A 14,378-nucleotide genomic window follows, 5' to 3' on the forward strand; every position below is an offset into this window, starting at 1 on the left:
AACTGGGCTAGGTTTAAGTTCCCAGCCGCCTCTTTGGTCAACAAAAGCAAATTGAGGCAGCTTTCACAGCCCGTCTTCAGAACACATTTCCTGGCCACATAACCAGCTATATAAAATATTAGCCGCCTGGCACTTGATGCCGCAATGCAAGTGGAATGGTCTGGGTGTAATTTCGGGAACACTGCATTTGCTGCATCTATGTTGCCTGCATCTAGCAGTTTATCAACAAGTTCCTGCCTGCTACTATGGGAGCTTTGCTGGCCAGCATCTGCATCCAAAAAGGGAACAGCACGGATTTCTCGTGAAGAATTTTAAGTTTGGTGTCTCTTCGTATCGAATTGTTGCGAAGAGCACGCTGGCGTCACTGTCGCAATTTATCCAGCACCAGGTCTTTGTGGGAAGCATATCACTCCTCGAAGCATGTTAACTGTGAAGGGCCCACTCTCGGTGGGGCCTGCAGCTTCATTTAGAGCGTTCAGCTCGGAAATCGAAACATCGGTTACAGGCTGACGAAGCGCTTCCTGCGCGACATCTGCGCGACAATTTCATTCTGTGCGTCTTGTCGCTTGCTGTTGCTGGCCTTTCTGGCCTCTGTTTCGCTCTTCGGACCGAAAGGTAAGACGGACAGTCAGGCAGGAGGGTAGGCACCGCACCATGCCCCAGTGACGGCTTCCCACGGGGTTGTCGCACTTCGGAGCCATTTATCATGTGAATGTAGTCCCGCAATATGCACTCGGGCTCAAAGTGGCGCTCACAGACCGCTGAGGACTCAGTGAAAGGTTTGTCATCTCTCCGCACATTGCGCTCCCACTTCTTCCTAAGTTCGTCGTCCGTGGGAGCGACGAACAAAGACGCCTTAGGAGCTCCTGGATAACCGCTCCGACAGCCCGGGGCAAAGCAATGGGAGTCCGTCTTCCTTTTCGGCATCGTGCCGCTCTGTAGTGTCTTTATAGCACGAACTTCACACACGCAATACGATTTTCTACGGATCACTCACAGTTTACAGCTCGAGGAGCCATGCCGAAACGTAGAACTAAGACAAAACACTTCGTTTCAGCCAGTTAAGCGCCCGGAGAGCCGTTCCGAATGTGAGAAGCAGCCCGGCAGCGGCAGCACGGGGCTAGTAAAAGGCACAGTAGCGCCCCTTGCGGCGAGAAGAGGCGTTTTGCCTCAGCCGCTACGCTGCCGCGCGCTCCGTTCGCGCCACTAGATAGGGATTCTAGTTCACTATAAACGTAGGAGAAGCGATTTTGAAGCGAGGTCTCTCGCTGCGCCGACTCAGCTTGCGGCGTTCGGCTTTTTCAGTGAAGGGTAACGTGACGCCAGTTTTTTGCCGATGGCTGCCGCTCACAAGCAGAAAGGTGCGGGCACCGCGGAAGACCCGGAGCTCCACATCGAAGACGCGGAGGTCGGAGTCGTGAACGAGGGCGCCACGGGGCTGTGTGCCGTGAGTGAAGGCGACGTCTGGCCGGCGTCGGCCGGTGTGAACTGCGGGCAGCACTCGCATGGTGGCCGTCACAGGGACACTGGTGGCAGCGCCAACAGCTATTCGGGGCCCACGCCGGAGAGTGGCCGATCCAATGCTGGGGAGGACGGCTGCAAATGCTCTCCTTGCTCGACTCTGCCATCCCTGTATGATGGACATCACCGCGAGACCGGAAGACCAGAGGCCGGTAAAGATGCCCGTTCACAGATAAGTCGTGCAGACAAGGCTGTCCAGTGCGACATGTTTTCGAGCGAGTGGGCGATCGCCGATCAGATATGCAGAGAAGCTGAGTTACGCATTGAAGCCTTGAAACGCCAGATCAGTTTCTACGACAACCTGACTAAATGAAGCGAGACTGTTGTGCATATCCGTCTACACAGAGAGGCAGCGAAAGAAATTTATGCGAAGTGACTGTGCATAAATGAGCACATTTGCCAATACCCACCGCCCATATTCGCTGCCCGCGTACCAATCGTCTGAACTTCTTTTGTTTTGATTTGCTCGTAAAAGGCTTTTCCGGTAATATCCATAAAGTTGTTTGTTTCTTGCTTTATGACGCGATGGCTGTTGTGTTCTTCACCAGATACCATAATTTTGAGCTTCCCGTCTCATTCCCACTGGATTATGCCCTTAGTCCATTCATTGTTTGTGGATTGCTTTCTGAAGCATTGTGTTCTGTTGTTCAATAAACTGCAGCATTACCCAAGGACTACAGCCTGATAAGTACAACTCTAGTTATCAGTGAAGATCAGTGAAGATTCAAAGCCGCCGAGCAAAATAGACGATATCTGAAATGCGCAAAGCCATCTCTTGGCTCTACGCGAACTACAGTATTTCCCGCCCAACTTAATCCAAACGCGAGAATATTTAATCTGGGTGCCATTCAATTTAATCCAGGTGCCACAGAAATTAATCCAAGCGCCGAAGCATTTAATCCAAACGCCAGCGAATTTAATCCTCATGCATTCTCACACTGGACCCCTCAAACTTAAAACGCGTCTACAAATCCCAGACGCGTTATTGATGAGTTTTTACTGACGAAGCATTAGACACCCAATTAGCATGTAATAACTCTCGAACCATAACAAATAAGGGCCGGGTATTTAGACCACCCACCACATCAACCTAGGTACTAGGTGAGCGTGAAGCACATTGCAGATATGCTTGTGTGGTGTCCTGCAACTCACATCATCATGTCACACCTTTATTATTCTGATAAGATGAGCGACCCACATTAAGGTGAGACTGAGATAAACTCCCTGTGATCAGCCGATAGTCCACTCGCATGACTTCGCATCACTTGCAACATGACGTCCCACATTCTCAACCAAAGTCATGAGGGGTATGAAACGAAACGTTATATCGAATGTAATGACGCTATCACTCCGACACACCTTTAGCTAGCACATTCAGTGTGTTCCTACATGGCATTAATAAACTGCCCAATGATGTGAAAATCTTCCTGCCTCATAAAGTCAAGTGACTTTCGGCAAAGGGGAGGCACTTTCGCGACCAAATAACATTGGTATCGGATTACCCTGGACAATAGGGCTATCCTTTGCACACAGCTATTTCGTTGAGTCCACTCTCCCCTCTCACGGGACTTGCACTATCATGCATCACATCAAGTCTCTATTGCAATCTTATCGCTAACTCTAAACTCTTTCGCTGCGTCATTACAAGTTGTGACGCAACAAGCAGCGACGTTTATCATGAAGGGACGTTATGGCAACCTTGCAGTGATAGGTATCAAACCAATCGGTTTTCCCTCTGTAATAAGGCTGTCGTGATGATGATGCGTGTTAGCCAAGTCATCATTCGGCGTCATATGACTTGCAGTATCATGAATGACGACACGTCACTTTCGCAACCCTATGATGTTGGGTACGAAACGAATTGGTTTTTCGTGCGGAATAAGCCTTTCGTTAGGTCGAAAACACTTTTGATGCGGCAGTATGAGCTGTGACCTCCAATTGATCGACTTTAATCATGACGATACTTTATTCCAACCTTGCAGTGATGAGTATCAAAGGGTTCGGTTTTCCCAGTTTAATAAGGCCGTCGTGAAGACGATACATTTTCGCCGAGTCTTCGTGCGGGGTCACGTGACATGGAGGGTCGTGAATCGCGACACGTCACTTTGGCAACCCTATGAAGTTGGGTATCAACCAAGTCTGTTTTTTTCTTAGCGTAAAAAGGCTGTCATGAAGATGACACCTTTTCCCCGAGTCATCACCCGGGGTCACGTGACTTGCCGTGTCATGCATCACGACGCGTCACTTTGTCAACCCTAAGAATTTGGGTGTCAAAACAATCGGTTTTCCTAGTGTAATAAAGCTGTCGTGAAGGTAATTCATTACCGCCGAGTCATCATCCGCGGTCACGTGACTTGGAGGATCGTGTATCACGACACGTCACTTTGGCAACCCTATGATGTTGGGTATCAAACGAATCGTTTTTTCGAGCGTAATAAGGCTGTCGTGAAGATGACACCTTTTCCCCGAGTCATCACCCGGGGTCACGTGACTTGCAGTGTCACGCATCACGACGCGTCGCTTTGTCAACCCTATGAAGTTGGGTGTCAAAACAATCGGTTTTTCTCGTGTAATAAAGCCGCCGTGAAGGTAATTAATTTTCGCCGAGTCGTCATCCGGGGTCACGTGACTTGGAGGATCGTGAATCACCACACGTCACTTTGGCAACCCTATGATGTTGGGTATCAAACGAATCGGTTTTTCTAGCGTAATAAGCCAGTAGCGAAGATGACACCTTTTCCCCGAGTCATCACCCGGGGTCACGTGACTTGCAGTGTCATGCATCACGACGCGTCACTTTTTCAACCCTATGAAGTTTGGTGTCAAAACAAACGGTTTTATGTGCGGAATAAGTCTGTCTTGGAGACAATACAGTTTCAACCGAGTCATCATGCGGAGTCACGTAACTTGGAGTATCGTGAATCACACGTCACTTTGTAACCCTACTTTGGCCACACTGTGACATGTGGTCTTGTGCGCCATAACACGTCACTTTTGCAATCCTAGTATACTTGTCATGAAATCAATCTGTTTTCAGAGAGTAAATAAACTGTCGATAGGTCTGCACCACATCATTTTTGTGGAGGCAACACAAATTTGTTCCAAAATACGTATTGTCGGTTCGGCGCAGAGTGGATGATTTTACAGAATTGTCTCTGGCAGCGCAACTTGTATGGTCCGTTGTTGCGGACTTCTGGTGAAGCTTCAAGCCAACTCCTCGCACGACGGTACAGAAAGCACACTCCACAGTCGACTGAGATGGAGAGCGTGAAGAAACGAGGACGACGTGGAAATCTGCCTGGCGAGCAGAAGAAGAACTACCGGCCGGTGTCCGCAACAGACCGGGCGAGGATCGTCGATGTGTCGGGGCGCGGTGGCGACCTCAACCTGCTCGCTGCCGCACTTGGTATAATTATAGAGACTGTCCGGTCGATTCCAGCGACTGATAGATAAGAGGCAAAGAAATGCGGAGGCTAAACCCAAAAGTTTTGCTAGACTGTGAAGAAGACTTTGTGCCACATTGTTGACAGCAATTCTGCGTCTACAATGAATTAGATAGGAAACTCGCAAATTGAGAGGTTCCCGGAAATTCAGATCAGCAAGTCCACTGTTGACCGCCTTCTCGACGGGCACGCCTGCACACTGAAACTTGCAACGCGCAGGCCAGTTGAAATAAACCGCCTTGACGTGAAGCGCGACGGCAGAAATTACGCGCAATGGCGGCAGAACCAAGGAACCGCTCTGGCCCACTACAATATGGATGGAACAAACTACAATGTTTTGTGTACACGAAGCTTCGCGAGAGCCCAGCGCGGCGTGCCAGCTGCGAGACTCGTGCCAAGCACGAAAGGCGCCAACCTGAATATCTTGGTTTGCATTTCTCCAGAAGGACTGCTCCACTACAGCATAGCGGACAAAGTTCTCTGGGCCACATTCAACGACTTCCTTGCTGAGGCTTCCCGAAAGGTACGCGAGCAGGACGCCGATACACAGGCAGTGTTCACATTCGACAACGCGCCAGCGCACAGCCGCGCCGAAAGTGCAATCCTCGCTGCGAAAAGCCACTCTGTGAGGCGGTTTCCTTCATACAGCCCGTTTTTCAATCCCGAAGAATTTTTTTTCAAAATTCAAATCATCCGTTAAAGGCTTCCTCCGTGAGCATGAACACGATTTGCTGACAACCCCAGTGAATCTCACAAAGAAAGCCCATAGGCGTGCAATGCTGGCCAGGGCCGCGGAAGGATCCTTGCAGCAAATTACTTCTTCCGAGTGCGCCGCATACGACAGGCACTTCTCCGTATCTCCCGCACTTAATTGTGATGACATGTGACATGAAACTCGCAATGCAAGGCGACCCACACAGGTCTAATTTGAACTGCAATTAAATCACTCTTCGCATGTAAGCAATTTGACTCTCTCGGCTAACAAACCAGTCCTGCATAGTCTCCCAAGAATAAATTTGTCCAGTTTCGGAGCGCATGTTTAGTCATCAGATTCACAGCAAGATGAATATATACAAGGTTTATGACAAAGGTATGGAACTCCTGTAAATCCCTGAAAGGCTAACAATTCATACTGACGCTGATTTGGCGGCGAAGTATTCTTGATTATTCGGTGTGTAAGTCATTCAAATCATCCACTCTGCGCAGAACCGGCAATACCTATTCCAACAGCGGTTCCAACCCGGGTACTCCGGCTCAGACCCAACAATGTGGTTCAGTGGTTAAAGCGCCCGGCTACTGATCAGGAGTACCCGGGTTCGAACCCGACCGCGGCGGCAGCGTTTCGATGGAGGCGAAATGCAAGACGCACCCTTGTGCTGTGGGATATCAGTGTATGTTAAAGATCCCCAGGTGATCGAAATTATTCCGGAGCCCTCCGCTACGGCACCTCCTTCTTATACCCCTGTCACACGGGCACTTTCGATCCTCATTGAGCTCGATCTGCATCGAGATTTTCGAGCACGCTCGAAACATCCGGTGCTACCCGGGCATTTTCAATGCTCATTGAGAAGTTTCCCTCATGTGTGTTAGGTGGCGCTAAATATTCCGCCGACAGCCATAACATGGCGATGTCCGGCAACACTGTGCAGTCGGGGGGAGCGGCAGCCAAATCCGTAGCCAAATCGGTACATTGTATCTGCGCCAGGGGCCCTATTCTCGACATTTCGCCATTTTGTTCAAATTGTGACGTAGGCGTGACGTTACCATCAAGGCGGTGCCAGGTTACGTACCCACAGAATCTGATTAAGTGAAGAGAAAAAAAAGTAAAAACTGATCTAGAAATAAATACCGTCGTCTGCTACTATTGGCGCCAAGTACGGAACAGCCAAGTACAGAACGCCGCTCCGGGAGCTTGCGCTGAGCCTTTGCGTTGCAATCTTCGGTGCATACGCGTCGAGGGGCAGTGCGAAGGAGTGAAATATGTTGCGGCCTCTTGAGTATCATGTCGGATGTCCGGCAGCAGCTAAGGGCACCTTAGGCTACTCAGTGCGAAAGACTCGCACGTAGGTTGTCAAAGGATTCATCGAGTTCGATGCGGCGGTGCGAGCGAGGGCGCAGCCTAGACGACTTTTCAGTCGAGGTGAACTGATGGCGTACCCGCGAGTCACGAGCGGCGCCACACGCGTGCGTACTGTTGCCCAGAGAAGCTGGCGAACATCAGGAACGGGGTCAGGGTATTCGTAATGGCGTACGTGCCGAATGGGAGCGGAAAGTGAAAGCTTTGGCCGGCATGATGCCTTTGTGGCATTGCTCCTTATAACATCGACGACAGCTTCGCACATTTGCTTACCAGCCACAGTTGAATGCACGAATTGAGGCTAAGGCAGTTTTCTGAGGGAAAAGTCATCTCGTCCGGGCCAGGAAAGGAAGCAACGGGAGCTATATTTTTAGAGTGGTGCCGCCACTGCTGAAACGGCGCCTAAATACGCGCAGGCCAGCAGTCCCTGTCTGAGGACAACGCTCGCATACTTAGCGTTGTAAACTCTGCGGAAACCCACTGTTTCCTAGGCGCCGCGTCAGCTACCGTCAGGTCAGCAAAGGTGCTAAAGATTTAATCGCTACGTATCGGCTTTAACAGAGAGCGGGGTGCAGCGGAGTTGTATCTGTGTGCGCTTGGAAGGCCTCCAAGATGTGTTTAGTGCTGAAATGCATGCTTGGCAAGGCAAGCCAATGTGCACATTTTAGGCAACGCTTTGCACCAGACTGTGTTGTTAGTCATGTTTGCATGCACCCGCGCACGAAACGAAACTGCAAAGCGCGGAATATCGGAGTAAATCTCGTCAAGGAGAACACACCGAGTGCGCATCCCTTATTGTCAACTTAAATGTGCAAAGCCGGGGAAAAAAAGATTATTTTCTGGCATTAATAACAAACAACATAAAACAAAGCGAAAACTCACCCCCCCACACACACACAACATAATTTGAATAGAGCGTATCCTCACAAAATTCAGTGATGTACTCATATTTTGCTTCGCAAGCCTGCACGCATGCACTGTTGTGATGTAAGTGGCACATATAATACTTCATAAAAATTACAAATGCTGTCAGCAATTCTGCTTGTTTTTCCCTTCCTAGAAAGGCATAGATTTTTTCTACTTGTTAAGTGAATGCGTAACACTCACGACCACCACACAGAAGCAGCTACACTATATGTGCGATGCAAGTAAGCACAACATTCTGTGAGGTGGGGCAAAATTATTTTCTTGAGCACTTACAGGCCGCCACACCTCCCTCACACGAGCCAGGCAGCGTCTTGAAGTTTCTTCGTCGTAGAATAACAGTTATGCACCTACCATAAAATCAAGCAGCTCCTTTAGATGCCTGATCAAGTTGTGACATTCCTTGTGTGTGCTACGAGGTACATTCCTTGTGTGTGCTACGAGGTACATTCCTTGTGTGTGCTACGAGGTACATTCCTTGTGTGTGCTACGAGGTTCCGCGTTCGACGGCGCGGCGTAGACGGAGACCCAGATGACAGCGGCATCATCAATTACCCAGCCATGCTCTTTGAGTGACGACCAGAACGAAGGGACCCGCCGCCGTGACAGCGGCATCATCAATTACCCAGCCATGCTCTTTGAGTGACGACCAGAACGAAGGGACCCGCCGCCGCCGCCGCGGGGAAACAGGCTTTATCCTCCCCAATTGGCGTGGCGGTTCCAGGGGCGGCCCTCGCGAGCACACTCCAGGACAAAGGAACTGTCAGCGGGCCAGAGCGCGCCTTACCACAGCCGACGCTATGCGCTACCTCGAAGACAACATTCTTTCCCTCTGACTCAACACGTGAGGGGGGCGAGACAATAAGTGCGGCGGTATGTTTGTGCACCCAAGTGAAAGCCCCCCTCCTTCCCCTCCGGCGTGGGCGTCCTCACCCTAGGGGGTGTGGAGAAGAGGATATAAAAAGGGAGAAGCAGTACGGAAGGGGGACGCTCAGGACGACATTGTTCGCCAAGAGGGCCTTCAGCGCCGAAGCCCGACGGCGTGCAGCTTCTGCCAGCAACCGCTCGAGCCCAACTCTGGAGCCACTCCATCGCCCCCATGAAGTCGTCGGCACGTAAGCTCGGACGCCCCAGCCTCTGATGTATAATCTTAATCGTGTGTAATTATTGAATATACCTGTTTGTTTAAACTGAGCCATACGGTGTCTCTTTGCCTCTCCGTCCCGTGTGGACCTGCGCATTATGGGGGTCATCACACTGGTGTCAGAAGTGGGGTCTCAAAAGCAAATGTCCTCTGAATGCTGCGACATTCATGACTTCAAAATGGTAATCAAAAGGGAATCACGGGACTGACTGTGGGACTCTTACCCCCATTTGAGAGGCTTGAGGCACCGGAGGGCTTGAAAAAAAATGTCTTTATCTGAGGGAGCTCCCACTCCACAGCCGTCGCTCGGAGCAAGCATGCTGACATTAGGAAGCGTCATTCCGACGTTTACGGGAGATAAGACAGGGGTTCCAATCTGCGATTTCTTTTCCATGCTAGAAGAGATTGGGAAAATGGGGGGATGGTCCGATGCTCAAATGCTTGGAATGGCGAGGTGTAAGATGGCAGGAGCTGCTCATGATTTTGCATGGCGAGACGAAAAAGTAAAATCCACAAAATCATTTGCGGAATTTAAGAAGCTCGCGTTTGAGCATTTTGACACTGAACCACGTCACGTGCGAGTACAGAGGTTCCGTGACGCCGGACAGATGGTAGGGGAGGACGTGCGAACGTTTGCGTCGCGGCTTCAGCGCTTAGCGCGCGATACGTTAAGCAGGGAGGAGGAAGGAGACCAGCTTAAGAAGAAATACGCGGAGGATATACTTAAAGAGGAAATGACCGCTTTGTTCGTGGCTGGTCTGCAAGACCCCGTGCGCCGGTTCGTGCTCTCGCGCAAGCCGAGCAATTTCGACCAAGCCGTGGAGGCCGCATTGGATGAGGAACAAAATGAGGCATTAACGACAGCCGCAGCGAGAGTACGCGTCATAGAGAGAGCGGTGCTCAACCCTGAGGTTGCTCTCTTGACAGAGCGGTTAGATCGCTTAGAACAGCTGCTATCTCAGCAGGTAGAATGCCAGGTTGAAGCGCGCGCTCAACAGCGCCCATTCGCTGGAAACCGGAGACCGCCACAAAGCTACAGGCGCGGTATGCGAGATTTTGAAGAAATCGTATGCTTCGCTTGCCAGGGTCGCGGACACATCGCCAGGTTCTGCCAAAACGTGCGCCGTGGGGAGCCACAAAGAGAAGCAGGCGAGACACGCCCTAAGCAAGCCTACAGCGGGGCTCCAGATACCGAGACAAAAAACTAGATAGTCCTCCCCAGCCTGAGGAGCGTGGGGAGGGAGCAGTAGATGATGAGGTGGTGGTAGTTTGTGTGGCCGACGAGGCATGCCCTGTTGTGCGTTGCAAGTTAAATGGTTGTTGTATGGAATTGTTGATAGATACGGGGTCAAAGGTGACATTGCTTAAGGAGAGCAGTTTTAACACGCTTCGAAGGAAGGGGGACCGCGAGGTGTTGGAAGCGTCTGGTGGTATGGCAACCAAATTTGTAGGCATAACGGGGGATCCTCTTGGCATAAGTGGACTCTACCGGTTACACTTCTCTCTCGGCGGAATTGCATTGGAGCACCCCTGCTACGTATGCCCGGACACGGTGTCTCTGCCAAACGGAGTGTCAGGTATATTAGGGCAGGATTTTTTGAGAAAAGGGAAGGTAGTAGTCTCATTCTCTGAGGAAGAGGTTAATGCGGGCGGCTCAAAAGTTCCGTTTTTGAACAGGAGAGGGGCTGAGATTCGCATTACCGATATTGACACCCGTCAAACAGTGGGATCATTGGAGAAGGTATATTCGCGGGTTGCCGTCCGGCTGGTCGAGGAGGCGGTCGTCCTTCCTTGGTCGGAGCACATTTTGTACGCGTTTGTGCCTTCAGATGTAGAGAGCGGCGCCGTGGGAGTGCTTGAGCCGGTCGACTCTCTCAGCAATGGCCTGAAGGCAGCCGCGTGCCTCGTGACAGTTAATGACGCCCACAGAGTGCCCCTACGGGTGGTTAACTGTAGCCAGCAGCCACTGAGCCTTCCCAAGAACAAAACATTGGCTTTCTTCACCTCTGCGATAGAGCAACGTGAGCCCACCGATACGGTACTCGCAACTGTAGAGCATGCTAGTCCTTCGGCTGCTCCAAAGGTGTCGTTCGATCTTTCTCACGTAAAATCCAGGGAGAGGGAGGCTCTGGCTGGTTTGCTGAACGACTACTCGGAGGTATTCGCCGCGTCCAACCTGGATTTGGGCTGCTGTGGCGTTATAAAGCACAGGATAGAAACCGGCACTTCATCGCCCGTTTACCAGCGTGCGTACAGGATTCCTTACTCCCAACGTGAGGAGATGGAGCGGCAGGTGCAGGACCTGATTGATCGCGGCATTGTCGAACACTCAAAGTCACCCTGGGGAGCACCAGCACTATTGGTGGAAAAGCCAGATGGCTCGTATCGATTGGTAGTGGACTACCGCAAACTAAATGCCGTAACTCGCATCGATCCATACCCCATCCCCAATATACAGGAGACGCTTTCTCAGCTGGGCTCTGCCAGGTACTTCACGGTAGTGGACATGGCGGCGGGATTCTGGCAGATAGCAATGGATCCGGCAGATGCCGAGAAAACGGCATTCAACACGCCCTCAGGGCACAATGAATGGAAAAGAATGCCGATGGGTCTGGCCAACAGCCCTGCTGTCTGGCAGAGAACCGCTGATGTTATCCTGGCAGGTCTTCTGTGGAGGCTGTGCTTCGTGTATATGGATGACATTATCATATACAGTGACAGTTTTGATGACCATTTGCGCGATATTGAGCAGGTTTTGGTGCGACTAAGAGCAGCGGGTCTCAAGCTGAAGCCCTCTAAGTGCCAATTCCTCAAAAACAAGGTGAAATACCTCGGGCACGTTGTTTCAGCTGACGGCGTGCGACCGGACCCTGAGAAACTAAGGTGTGTCTCGGATTTTCCATCCCCGACTAGCGTCCGCCAGGTCCGGCAGTTTCTCGGCCTGATCGGTTACTACCGAAGGCACATAGAGGAGTTCGCCAAGCTCGCTAAGCCGCTCACCGCCTTAACAGCCAAAAATGTCGCCTTTCGCTGGGACGAAAAGGCGGAGAATACTTTTGGGGCCCTGAAAAGGAAGCTAATGAGTGCACCGCTGTTGCGCCACCCAGATTTTAGTTTGCCCTTCGTTATGGCCACAGATGCGTCAAAGTTCGCAGTTGGTGCCGTGCTATCTCAGGTTATCGAGGGCAAAGAACATCCCGTTGCTTTTGCTAGCCGACAGCTGAGCCCCACAGAGCAAAAGTACGGAGCTACGGAAAGGGAGTGCCTCGCCGTTGTCTGGGCAGTAAAGCACTTCAGATGCTACCTTTACGGCCGCAAATTCAAGCTAGTCACAGACTGCCATCCTCTGAAATGGGTGATGAGTGTCAGGGACCCTAGCTCGCGACTCGCTAGATGGAATCTACACCTGCAGGAATACTGCTTTGAAGTTGAGCACAAGTCAGGAAAGACACATCTGAATGCTGATGCACTCAGCCGCACAGCTGCCGTGGCAGCTATAGATGAGTTTGTCCCCGTAGTCGACCCCGCCGAATTACGCACAGAGCAGTGCAAAGATCCTGACCTGAAGCGAATAATCGAAAGCTTAGAGGGCGCACCGTCTCACCCCGAACAGCTAGGTTATTTCATTGACAAAGACGGCACCCTGTGTCGGCGCACGAGGCCAACCAGGAAAGGGAGATTAGAGAAAACCGCTTGGGAGAGAGTCGTCATACCTCGGTCGTGGACAGAAAGGGTTCTTCGCGCGTTTCACGATGCGCCATGCGCCGGTCATTTTGGCGTAGCGAAGACACGCAGGCGTGTGGAGCGTTTGTACTTTTGGAGTGGCATGCGACAGGATGTTAGAGACTACTGTGTGAAGTGTCATTCCTGTCTCGAAAGAAAAACACCCAAGGGACGAAGACCAGCTCCAATTCAGCCGTTCTCTGAGGTTTCGGCTCCCTTCGAGCGGACAGGTATGGACATAATGGGCCCATTGCCCACGACCACTTCTGGAAACAAGTACATTTTAGTATTTTTCGATCACCTTTCAAAATACGCGGAAGCGGTAGCACTCCCAGATCAGAAGGCAGACACGGTTGCAAGAGCATTTGTCGAACAGATCGTGCTCCGACATGGACCCCCGAGGCAACTCTTGACAGATCGGGGAACGAACTTCGTGTCGCAGCTAATGAGGAGAGTTTGCGAGCTGCTTAAGATCGCTAAGAAGCAGACAACACCGTACCATCCGGCTTGCAACGGCGCGGTGGAGCGACTGAACCAAACCGTGGCCGGGTTCCTGTCGCATTTTGTTTCGCGCGACCAGCGGGACTGGGACTTGTGGCTCCCGTATGCAATGTTTGCCTACAATTCCGCAGCACACGAGAGCACGGGCGAATCGCCATTCTTTCTTCTCTACGGCCGAGACCCGGACCAGCCTAGTGAAGTGCCAGAGGGCCCCCGTCGTGTCCCATACGCTTCACTGGACGACTATAAGGTTGAGCTAGAATCGCGCTTGCAATTGGCGAGGGACATCGCAAAGGAGGCCTTAAAGAAAGCGGCGAAGCGCAGGAAGGAGGTGCACGATCGCAGTGCTAGAGACGCGCCGTTTAATGTGGGGGACAGCGTGTACATTGAAAACTGCCAAAGGCAGATTGGGCTAGCTCGTAAGTTCCAGACGAAGTGGAGAGGACCGTGCGAGGTTGTCGAGAAGCTTTCTCCGGTAAACTTCAGAGTCCGAGACGTAAACCGGCGCTTGATAAGGATACACGCAAATCGCCTCAAGTCGGCACCGGTTCAGTATTCACGAAATGAGGAAAGGGAAAGCGCGGATTTTGATGGGGACAGAAGTGAAGCGGAGCGCGCAGATAGCTCGCAAGAAACGCCCTCTCCTGCATTTGTTCGGCAGGTGCCAGAGGTGACGGCCGGAATGCCACCGGATTTACTTCATGCATTGCTAGAAGAAGAAGCGCGCGAGGTTGCCGCGCAGATAACGCCAGGAGAGGCTCCTGCCACGAGCCCTCGCGAGTCCCAAAGCAGACAAAGGGTCACAGACTTACTTAGTATGACTCATGAAGGCCGATATCCGCTGCGAAATTGGAAAGCTAAGGCGGACTAATGGCGTAAACAGAGCGGAGTTTTGAACTGGTTAGAATTGTGTAATGCCACAGCTCATAACATTGCTATGTGCTTATGTGTTAAGTTATCGGAGTTGGTAGTTAAACCTTTCTGTCATTAAGTAACACCTTCACAGGAGAGCATGCGGAGCGCATGCAGAACCTGCCCTACTTCC

General features: G+C 51.4%; 1 protein-coding gene across 1 annotated transcript in view; it reads left to right on the forward strand.

Moving 5' to 3' along the window:
- Positions 1-1,250: 1,250 nt before the first annotated feature.
- LOC144129404 (uncharacterized) overlaps positions 1,251-14,378 on the forward strand; it is a 198,349-nt gene continuing 185,221 nt past the window's right edge. The window contains exon 1 of the mRNA XM_077663537.1: positions 1,251-1,673. Within this exon, the coding sequence (XP_077519663.1) occupies positions 1,337-1,673 (337 nt within the window). The 5' untranslated portion in view covers positions 1,251-1,336. The remainder of the gene's footprint in view (positions 1,674-14,378) is intronic.

The sequence above is a fragment of the Amblyomma americanum genome, chromosome 1, assembly GCF_052857255.1.
Source record: "Amblyomma americanum isolate KBUSLIRL-KWMA chromosome 1, ASM5285725v1, whole genome shotgun sequence".
Lineage (NCBI taxonomy): Eukaryota > Metazoa > Arthropoda > Arachnida > Ixodida > Ixodidae > Amblyomma > Amblyomma americanum.